General features: G+C 41.6%; 2 protein-coding genes across 3 annotated transcripts; both read left to right on the forward strand.

The window, feature by feature from the left end:
- The first annotated feature begins 830 nt into the window (after positions 1-830).
- On the forward strand, positions 831-6,733 carry LOC127334241 (prolyl 4-hydroxylase 1). 2 transcript variants are annotated; one of them, XM_051360658.2, is made up of 11 exons: positions 831-1,061; positions 1,919-1,966; positions 2,274-2,329; positions 3,483-3,548; positions 3,836-3,910; positions 4,521-4,595; positions 5,714-5,784; positions 5,864-5,915; positions 6,059-6,148; positions 6,242-6,334; positions 6,528-6,733. In XM_051360658.2, the coding sequence occupies exons 1-11, from the start codon at positions 995-997 to the stop codon at positions 6,633-6,635; spliced, it is 801 nt and encodes a 266-aa protein (XP_051216618.1). In that variant the 5' UTR covers positions 831-994; the 3' UTR covers positions 6,636-6,733. The 2 variants fall into 2 exon arrangements, with proteins under 2 accessions (XP_051216618.1, XP_051216619.1); XM_051360659.2 differs by having other exon boundaries at positions 2,277-2,329.
- A 2,437-nt stretch (positions 6,734-9,170) lies between these two features.
- Positions 9,171-10,580, forward strand: LOC127334242 (small ribosomal subunit protein eS27). Its single transcript, XM_051360661.1, has 4 exons — positions 9,171-9,325; positions 9,411-9,512; positions 9,633-9,661; positions 10,243-10,580. The coding sequence occupies exons 1-4, from the start codon at positions 9,323-9,325 to the stop codon at positions 10,367-10,369; spliced, it is 261 nt and encodes an 86-aa protein (XP_051216621.1). The 5' UTR covers positions 9,171-9,322; the 3' UTR covers positions 10,370-10,580.
- The last annotated feature ends 283 nt before the right edge of the window (positions 10,581-10,863 follow it).

Here is a 10,863-nt window from a genome sequence, read left to right on the forward strand (position 1 = left end):
GGTCGAGCGCCCTGCGGCGGTCGGCCCTCTTCTTGCTCTCGATCTTCCTCTGCTCCGCGGTGAGGTCGGGCTTCGCCTTCTTGGTCGCCGGCCCGGGCTCCACGACCACCGGAGCGTCCAGTTGAGGAGCCTCCGCCAAGGGAGGAGCGGCAACGGCCGCGAGCTCTCCGATGGTGGCGGTGGCGGCGGCAGTCGCTTCGTCGGCCATCTCTAGGTTTTGGGAGTGGAGTGGACTGGGTGTGTTTTGGGAGACAGACAGGCGGGCCAGGGGCGGACAAGGGGAGGACGCGAGCGACCAGCATCTGGCGTCCGCGGCCACGCAAACTCGTCCCAGATTTGGGCCGGGTTTGGGTCGTCCCGGACGCCGCGGCCATCCGTTTTAGGGATAGGTCCGCGCGCTGGGCCGCGTTTTTGTCCGGCTCGACCCAAACGGACGCGCGGGCGCGGTTTGGATCGCGCGGTTGGAGATGCCCTAAGAAACCACTTTAATCTTTTTAAATAGTAGAGATTGTTAAAAAACCGTGTAGTCATAAGACTACACAGCTTAAGTGTGGCTACGCCACTGTCTACGATACTCTTATTATGGGTAGTCTTAGCCCATAATTTTCTAACAAAAATCATTAATTCTCATTTATTGCGAGAGATAACAATAAAAGATAATAGATTGTATCGCTAATATTTATCACCTTCTCTAAATAGCGTAGATTAGTAAGAGAAGACATATTTTCCCTACCAGACATGTTCTTACGTAAAATGAAACGAAACGTGTCAGGGCCGGGGTTGACTTTTGACTGAAAGCCACTGAACGGTTGACTATTGGCCAGTGCCGACGCGGTCGACCCGACTGCATACGGCGGCCGAGAACCTGACTCGAGTCGTCGGGATTCCTCGAGGCGACAGAAATACGCAGCACGCGGCCGGAGTCACGGGCGATTTCGATTTGCTTTCCCTCGTCGTCTCGTCTCTCCTCCCCTCTGTCGCCGCGGCGGATCCAATGGCGCGGTCGCGGGCGAGGCGGCTGCTGCCGGTGCTCACCTTCGTCACGCTCGGAATGCTCATAGGTGCGCGCCCGCCCTCCCCGACCCTTAACCCCCGCTTGCCCTTTCGCTTCGCTGCTGCTACGCCTTCATTCGAATCCGGCATGCTTCCGCCGTGTTTTCTTTCTCCGACTTGGGAGTCTCGGGTCCTGGAAATTGCGGGGGTGGTGCTTCGATGCCGCCGTGAATTGGCCGGATGGGATGGATGTTCCGTTTAGCTGCTGCTAGCTGTGGTCGAATTCGACGGCTTTTTCTTTTCTTGGATCAAATGGTTGTAAGCGTGCGGAGAATCGGTAGCAGCTGTGTCTGCAATCCCCGTTGGGGGATTTTCAACGGATGGGGTGGCTTTGCTTGTGGTTGCGGCGATTACATGTGTTGGACCTGACTCGATTTGACTGATCTAAATTTAGCTTCCTTCCTGCGGAAGCATGGATCATCCTGAGATCTGCGTGCCAGCGTACATGCCCAACGCTGGGATGCTGGTCACTGTTACTACTAATGAGACATTGAAACCCATGTGGTAAGCGTGGTAGGACTTGGTTTGATGCCTAGTCATAGCTGAAAGCCAGCTGACCCTCTGGCTCTGTGCATGCGTAGCTGAAGCAACTCCTTCGGGGCATCCAATTTTCAGTTTTGCGTAGTGCGACCCAGAAAATTCCTGGTTGTACTTTTGATCGTTCTCGGGCTCCCATCTCGAACTATATACACTCTAACAAATAGTAACAATACTGTAGTTCAATGTCGCGTTGATTGTCTCATAAATGAATGAACATCATTAGACTTATTGTTTTAAAAGTCATATGTTGGCCCCTGAATCTGATTTCAATTGCTTGTATAAAGCTTAATTTTGTTTCATCTTGTTTTTTTTTCCACTGATGCAGGCTCACTGCTACAGCTAGTGTTTTTCCGCCGGGTAGACGACCAATCCCGTATGTCTTTCCTCTTTTACTTGTTGGGTAACAGCAATAGTGCACATTTTCTCTACTTGGAACAGACTAGAGATTATCGTCTGCAGCGTCATGTTTCTTCTTGCCCACTCATTTTGCGTTGCTTGAATGCCCTCCATGTTTTAGATTTTAACGTCAAATCAGATACCTGTTTAACACAGATATTCAGTTTTGCATATTGTTCCATCTGAGTAAACCCTGTTCCATAAAGCCCTCAACTGAAAGGAGTAGGCTTTACTCCTTAGTGAGTTCGATGTATGTCTAATCAAACTTTAGGTGTCCTGCATAGCAGATTCAGTACATGTGGATAATGATCAGGAGGCGGCAGTTCTTCGGCTTGGATACGTAAGTTCTGCTATTATTTACAGCCTTTTTTTTTTGAGGAACGGGCAGTCGAACTGCCAATCGGCTTTAGATCTCTGTAATTTTGACATTCTTAGAATTCTCTTTTTGCTTATGTTCTGGCAACCATTTTTGTGTGGGGAAATGCCCGCACATCCCACCCTACCTGGCTTCATTACTCTAGTATATATTCATTGGACATCGTCAATGAACTACACCTTTGCCCAGAAATATCAGTTAAGTTGTACACACATGTTAGAAGGGGAGATACAGGGGGAAGGTGATCGGTGGGTATGACCATGGTTGGGAGGGATTCCTACTTGTGCAGGATTCCTTCATGAGGTATATGATGGGACGAACGGAACGGAATAAAGCAAACATAACGGGGAGGGTTATAATCGGCAATCCAAGGGGTTCAAAGGAATTACTTCTTACAAACTGGATTTGTTCTAAAAAACTAAGACACCTTACAAAAAGGAATGGATACAGTATGCTTTTTAGAGCATTTTTCTTTCTGTTTGAACAAAGATTCTTTGGTATGATTATCTATGCTGCCAATACCATTTGTTCATACATATATGAAATTAAAACATTGATCATGCCCAATTGATTGCATAATGGTGGTGGCATGTGAAACCTGATGTCCTTATTGTGTTATTTACTACTCCCTCCGTTCCAAAATAATTGAAGATCTAGGTTTGTCCTAAGTTAAATTATCTTAAGTTTGACCAAGTTTGTAGGAAAAAACGTTTAACTTAAGACAAACCTAGAACTTCATTAATTTTGTAACGGAACGAATAGTTTTAAAAGAAAACTTCTCTATAGCTCCTCTAGGTGTAGAATTTTAAATTCGAATGAATAGCATATAGTTTCATACATAGGTGCTAGGGACCTTGTAAAGCTTCACTCTTAACAAGGGTTTATAATCTTCTGAAACGCCGGTGTTGTGCTTCCTTGTATGTTAGCAACTCTCTGGTATGTACTAGTGAACATCCATGCATGATGTGTGCACTATGTATGACCAATTGTGTGTGATGATTTTTACATTGTGCTGTCTTATTTAGCAAACTTAGTTTTGTTCATACTCAAACTTAAAAGTCGAGAGCACATCTTCTCTTGCTCTGACAAAGTAAATCTATTTATTTGTAAGATGTAGGTGAAGCCTGAAGTTATCAGCTGGAAGCCTCGAATAATTGTTTTCCATAATTTTCTTAGTTCAGAGGTACGATTCTGCGTCGTGTGTTTTGTTTATGCTAAATCAGCATCCTCTGTATTATTCCATGTTTATTTATTTATTATAGGTACGTCTTTTAAGCCACATACCGTCCTTGCCATATGTTAATTTTCAAACACGAATTATAAACCCTAGCCAGTAACATTTATTTTCAGCAGATCAGCAAGTTTCAAACCATATTGCCGACCAATACAATGGCATACATGACCCTGCATCAATAAAATGGAAAATATACAAAATATTATTGCTGACATATTTTTGGCTAATATTTGCAGGAATGTGATTATCTACGAGAAATTGCTAGACCGAGACTTGAGATTTCTACTGTAGTTGATGTCGCGACAGGAAAAGTATGTGCTTTGGCTTGCAATTCTTAGGACATTGTCTCTGTCTATCAGTACTTAGTAGACATTATATTTTTCATTGAATCAGCAGATCAGCAAGTTCGAATCTTAGTTGGGAACATAAAGACTTTTTTTTAATAATCTATGTCCACTTTATACACTTACAGAATAAATTACGGAGTATTATTAATGGGAAACATGGCAACGCATTGTCCAACGATTTCTTAACGAGCCCTTGGTGTGCTAGGAATATTTATTTCGGACGATTAAAATCTTGTATGGACAACAATCTTCTCTTGTTTCTTCAAGCTTGAACATTAACATACATTCTCATGCCTGTTTCAAAAGCGTCTTATTCTCCGGGTTGTAGTTACAGATCGATCTACTTTACTTTTTCTTACAGAGCAAGTTAATGCTTTGGCTTTTGACATGCCCTCAGCACTCCTGTATTGCAGTTTATTAAACGATTACTTATAATACTGGAAGTTTGAGAGGAATTTGTTGTGTTAGCTTGATAGTTGTTCTTATTTTTCATGTTTATTTTGGTTACTGAAAATCTCATACGTTTTCTTCTCTTTACTATATTTTCAATGTTTCTGTTGGTATGTACTCCCAGGGTGTAAAAAGTGATGTTCGCACAAGTTCTGGGATGTTTGTGAACTCTGAAGAAAGAAAACGCCCAGTCATTCAGGTCTGTTCACGCTACTTGACAGAAGTTCCCTTAACTACATTCAACTTATATGCCTACAGATATGTCTGTTCTGCAACAAAAACTTTGGAACATCATTCATTGTGTTGCACAACATGAGTTCATTTTTTTTTTTTTTTTTTTTTTTGTGTGTGTTTCTCTTTGCTGGCACTCTGTAACACAAAAGGGTACACGCATATGTTTGCTGCATGATTAGAGAGGGGCGTGTTCTGTTCATAAGTTGTATGCATTAAGATTTATTTGTAAAGTCAATTGCATCTTTGTAAACAACATTGTCTAAAGTAGCCCACCTTTAGATTATTATTTAACTATTCGTCATTTCCTTTTATATGTTAGGTCAAAAGAAGATGAGTGTATGATATTATCTTAGTTCCTAACTTTAATTTGTAAATAAGATACAGACATGGAACCAATATTGGACATACATGTAAAAAATGAGATTTTTTGTTGTATTATGGATGGAATTGAAAAATCATGTTACCAAATGGAACATTATCTCCAACGAACATGTTCATGTGAATGCAAAAACTAGGCTTTATAATTTGTTGCTTTCTGTCAGAGGATACCAAAAATCCCATGACATACACGACTTTATAATTTGTTGCCCCATGTCGTTGATGTCGGATATTGCAAATCATGTAGTGTTAGGTAGGTAAAGGGGCCACATCATGATTACTTTTCAGATACTGTAAGGTTGTTTGTGTATTTTACAACATACACGACTTTCTATGGTGCAATTCTAGTTTCAAAAACAAAAACTGATGCACCCTAGTATCCCAGTAACGTCCTTAGTTCAGCAACACAGATTCACACCATCAAAGTCTAAAAGTTTCCATGAACTAATCAAAGTCATCAGTTGAATACACGGAATCCATATTTGTGTGGTCATTGCGGCACTATTTTTTAGTGATAACCTTTGGGCTTTTGACTACAACTGGCAGTGCTACCTTTTTTTTTCTTGCCCAATTATCCTACTATGCATCCTGCATTGCACGATATGTACTTTTTATCGTGAGTTAAATTGGAATTTGAGACTTTGTATTTAACTGTAGTGATTTACTACTTCATTATTCCACTAACATTTGTACTGCTCTGGCCAGGCTATAGAGAAGCGGATTTCTGTATTCTCTCAGATACCAGTAGAAAACGGGGAACTGATCCAAGTTTTACGGTACTAGATTAAGTTATTTCTATTATTCTCTGAAGCTCTTTGAATTGGCTAGCATTTTTAACTCAATTGTAAACTGCAGGTATGAACCAAGCCAGTATTACAGACCACATCATGATTACTTTTCAGATACTGTAAGTTGAACTGCTTCTATGGAATATATAGCTTTACTATGACATCACCAGATTAGTCATTCCACATTTAATTTCAACTAGTCATTTTGGTACTTCAAATTAGTTATGCGGAATTAGTAACTCTGTGAATTAACAATCTGCAGTTCAACCTTAAGCGTGGGGGGCAGCGTGTTGCTACAATGTTGATGTATTTGACCGATGGTGTTGAAGGCGGTGAAACCCATTTTCCTCAGGTTAGTTGAATCTGTACCTTGTGGTGTGTGGCCTGTGTCTGCCTTCATGTTATGTGTTGTTCCTGCGTGACGTTCTGCATTCTTCTATTTTAGGCTGGAGATGGTGAATGTAGTTGTGGAGGAACAATGCTCAAAGGACTATGTGTTAAGCCAAACAAAGGAGACGCTGTGCTATTTTGGAGCATGGTGCGCCACTCTTTCCCTCTCACTAGTTTTATATAGACATGTAGTGCCAAAGCAGAAATCAAAGCGTGGTTCGGAAGTTTTAATAAATCACCTGAAAATAGTTCCTTGTTGTTATCTTGCAATCGATTTCTGATCAACGACTCCGAACGTTCTGCCCCTACTAAAACCAGGCTAACGTACAGCTTTGTTTCAGGGACTTGATGGTAACACGGACTTGAGCAGCCTTCACAGTGGATGCCCTGTACTGGAAGGGGAAAAATGGTCGGCCACGAAATGGATGAGGCAAAAGATGACTTTCTGATTGCAGATAGGGCAGATATATAGGGAGGGGATTCTTTTCTTTGCACCCTGTAGTACAAATATACAACATCTCAGGAATAAAACGAAGAGTGAATGATATTTACTGTCTCGGCGTCAAACCTCTCAGAAAGATTAGAATTTCAAACAAATATTAAGCATAAGATCTTAAGTCAACTGGCCTCACCCTGGGTCCTCCCTGTTGACACATGGTTTGCAGCGCAGGTGAAGCTAACGACGGTTGATAAGACTCGTTTTCTTTTTTCCCGAAAAAGGAAATGGCCTTGCCTGTGCATCAAGGAGATGTATACGGCTTTCATTACACCCGTTTTCTGAGATACTTCTTTGTTTTTAGAGAATTGGGGCTAGCTCAGTGGTAGGATGCTCTCTTGCATTCCAGGCCAGCCAGGTTCGACCTCGGCCCTCAGAGGGTGCGGAATATCAACTGAGTTTCTGGACTCTTCCATAAAGATACGATGTTAGGATGCTCTCTTGCATTCCAGGCTAGCCAGGTTCGACCTCGGCCCTCAGAGGGTGCGGAATATCAACTGAGCTGGACTCTTCCATGAAGATATGCCGCCAAGGGCTAGTCCTGGCTGGTCTCGTTTTTTTCTTTTAAAAAATTATTTTGCCGGGAGGGAATGCTTCATGTTACCATGTACGCCGTCTTGGCTAATAAAAACAAACGACACACACCGTTGACGTTATGTCCATGATACTGTGCCTGTTGCGAGATGATTGTCCGTGCACGATGAGTTGAGCTTCTGCAACATGTTCAGAAGGTATGATGTTGAGCTCACCCTCTTGCATTGATCATCCAATTATCTGAGCAATAACTTCAAATATCATTAGATGTGGGTATTGTTAACTGATAGCCCAACCTATCCAGTAATTTTATTTGGGAAGTCAAAAATAGATATATTGTTGATGCTACAATCCTTCTCGTTTGAGTCCGGCAGGCATGTGATTCCTATTGGTGATGTCCGGACTATTGGCAATGATGTCCAGAGCTGTCGGAGAGGTTTGCATTTTGCTCGCACGTTGGTTGTTGTTTACCCGGGATCCGCAGTTGATTGATGGATGCCCCCAATGTCATGTCGTGTCTCTATCGGCGCGGTGTTGGAGTGTCGTGTTTGGAGTGTTCGTTCATGTCGCTTTATGGTCTCTTGTATTGGCTAGGGTGGGCGCAGTTTGGATTTATGTTAGGCTTAATTGTGGGTGTGTTGTCATCATTGTAGGTTTTCACCCTATTTTCTTCTAAAAACTAGATACTCTCTTTTTAACTAATGGATAAGCTAAAGCTTTTGCCTTCTTTCTAAGAATAAATAAATAAAGAAATGTGGTAATATCTGAATTTAGAAGAAAATTAAATTGGGTCTGTAAAATATCCAAATTTGTTTTATTAATACAAATTTGATATTAAGTGTTGAAGAAATATGGAAATGGTAATGAATATATCTGTATAAAATTATATTATGTGATTTTAATAATTCTAGTGGGACATACCAACTACCCAACCTATTTTCTTAACAAAATGGTCAAAGGCATTTTATGTGATTGAACATAAAACTAGGGTACCTATACTTGTATCTATATCGACTTGAGAAAATATCCTATTCACATCCTAGTAATATCCGCTCCATATTTCAAAAAGTATACTCTTTTCGTCAATAAAAAGATGTTGGAGATTTACCTAAATTTAGATGTAAGAGTCAAGGGGTTTAGGGTTTAGGGTTTTAGGATTTAGGGTTTATGGTTTAGAGTTTCTAGATACATATAAATTTAGATAAATTTGTGACATTTTTTATGGACTAAGGTGGTATAAAAATAGATGTAGAGAGGGCACTATTCGATCCACACCCTTTACTTTTAAATACCCTTTGTTTCATATTAGTTACTTTTAAAAATAAGTCGAACAAAAAATTGCCGGCCACATCTCGACATTATATATGCTTATATAGTTGTTTTGCCGAAAATCGACAATGTTGTGTGCAATAAAGACAAAATTTGATGTTTAAAAATAGCTTTTCATGAGATATTTCTTTTCATTTTTATACAAAACACAAAAAAAATCTTATTTTCTGCAAAACCTGTCGTGTACACATATAATGTCTATATATACGCGCCCAATTTTTGTTTCGATTTAACATATTTAGTAAAATGTTTTTTCTCAAGTAGCAGAAGCATATACTCTCAAATTTAAAGGCGGTTTCCGAATGTTTGACACGCTCTCAACAAATTACAAACTGCCCTCGGCAATCAGAATATTATTTTCCATGACACATGTATTGATGTATCCTGCCCGGCTGCCCTCGTATTTCTAGCAACATCGAAGTTTCTGGAGTCTCGAAGGATCAAGAGAAAGAGAATGCTGATTTCAAAAAAAGAGGAGAAAGATAATGCATGGGTTGGTGCAGACGTGCCTGCAGCCGGGGTTGGCTCGTGTCCAATGTTTACGAGCGGCGGACACGAACAGCGGCGCTAAGAAATGTCGTGCCAGACCCTCGAACGGCCCAGATCAAACGCGCACCACGACCAACGGCTCAGATCCACCAAACCAGCATATAAATCTGCCAGCACCCCCGTCTCCCGAACACCTCTTCAGCCCTAGCTCCTCTCCCCCTCCCCGCCGCCACCCCGTGCTCGCCGCCCTCCTCTCCTCTCGAACTCGCAAGACCACCGCTCGTCAAGATGGTACGATGATCCGATCTTGCTCTCCTTTCCCTTCGATCTTGATTCGGTTCCTTTCGATGCTTACTTACTCGTCTCGTCTGAGCAGGTGCTCCAGAACGACATCGATCTGCTCAACCCGCCGCCGGAGCTCGAGAAGCAGAAGCACAAGAAGAAGCGCCTCGTCCAGTCCCCCAACTCCTTCTTCATGGTACGTTGTTCGCACCAGATCGCGTTGGACTTACTGGAAATATACATATGCCTATCCCGTTCCGTTTGATTGGTGTCCTGGCCTCCTAATCACCCGTTATCTTTGTGCTCTTTCGTGCAGGATGTCAAGTGCCAGGGCTGCTTCAGCATGTAAGGGCTCATATACTCTTTTAACATTATGATTATGATGTTGACTAAGTGTTAATTTGGGACATAATAGTTTAAGTTGTTATCTTGGATGAATAGCTTCCTTCATTCTTTTAAACATGGCGATGAAAGCTGTTACACTAAATTTTTCTGTATAGAGATACTCCAAATGCATGGCATAAATTTGTATTATTATATTATGCAAATTAATTTAAGACATTTTGGCCTTCTTCATACGGTTTGGAAGAAGGCAAGTTAGGCTACTGTAACTTCTCTAACTTAGCCTGTGTAAGTTAGAGGATCTGGTTCCGTTTGAGAATATGTGTGTATTGTGCTGCTGTTGTGGTTTGCTAATGTCCTACAGGTAGTCCTGTGTCATATGATTGTGATGTGGTCCCTGTTTGTGTCTCCCTGTTCTGAATTATGTTGATATAGCATGTTGTTTCTGCCTCAGTCATATACTATTCTCATTAACTTGCATCATACCTCAATTCCATACTACTTTCTATACTACAATGCTCATCGTACATCAACTCCATGACTACTTGATAAGATCCTTACAACTTTCTTTTCTGCAATTACAGTACAACTGTGTTCAGCCACTCCCAGACCGTTGTCGTGTGCTCGGGCTGCCAAACCGTGCTCTGCCAACCTACCGGAGGAAAGGCCAGGCTCACCGAGGGATGCTCCTTCCGCCGGAAGGCAGACTAGGTTCCATGTCTGGTTACAGGACAATGAAGCCCTACTGAACAATACTTTCCTGCTAGTACTTTGTCAGTGATGTGTACTCCTGAAGTTTTGTTAATTATGTCTGCCTGTTCTCCACCCTGAACGTTGTAGCAACGCCTTACATATCCTACCCTTTGTGCTGCTACTTGTCAAGTTTTCTTCTCCAATATATGTTGCTTGCCCTTCTGTTTAATTTTGTTCCAATCTACGGTGATGATTTCTTGATGTCTGCATTTTATTGACAAAACATAGCTTAAATATGATGCCCACCTCTGGAATGGCGATTTTATTTTTGCTGCTGTACATTCACTACATTCACCATCTTATGTTTGAAGATGCACCTCATAATTTGTTGCGGATGTTTTGGAAATGTTTTTGGACCTGGTCTGAGATGGAAAAATGCCACACCGAAGGAGAATCAGCTTCTGCCATTGTGTTACATGATGGTTTGTTCTTTCGCTCTGTAAAATACGCTC

The sequence above is a fragment of the Lolium perenne genome, chromosome 2 (genome assembly GCF_019359855.2).
Source record: "Lolium perenne isolate Kyuss_39 chromosome 2, Kyuss_2.0, whole genome shotgun sequence".
Taxonomy (NCBI): Eukaryota; Viridiplantae; Streptophyta; class Magnoliopsida; order Poales; family Poaceae; genus Lolium; species Lolium perenne.

What these genes read in the sequence shown, in the direction of transcription:
- LOC127334241 (XM_051360658.2), top strand. Translation starts at nt 995, where the DNA reads ATGGCGCGGTCGCGGGCGAGGCGGCTGCTGCCGGTGCTCACCTTCGTC. An exon ending in CCGGGTAGACGACCAATCCC is followed by an intron (nt 1,967 to 2,273) that starts GTATGTCTTTCC and finishes TGTCCTGCATAG; the next exon opens with CAGATTCAGTACATGTGGAT. An exon ending in TTGATGTCGCGACAGGAAAA is followed by an intron (nt 3,911 to 4,520) that starts GTATGTGCTTTG and finishes ATGTACTCCCAG; the next exon opens with GGTGTAAAAAGTGATGTTCG.
- LOC127334242 (XM_051360661.1), top strand. An exon ending in CCCCCAACTCCTTCTTCATG is followed by an intron (nt 9,513 to 9,632) that starts GTACGTTGTTCG and finishes TCTTTCGTGCAG; the next exon opens with GATGTCAAGTGCCAGGGCTG. An exon ending in TGCCAGGGCTGCTTCAGCAT is followed by an intron (nt 9,662 to 10,242) that starts GTAAGGGCTCAT and finishes CTGCAATTACAG; the next exon opens with TACAACTGTGTTCAGCCACT.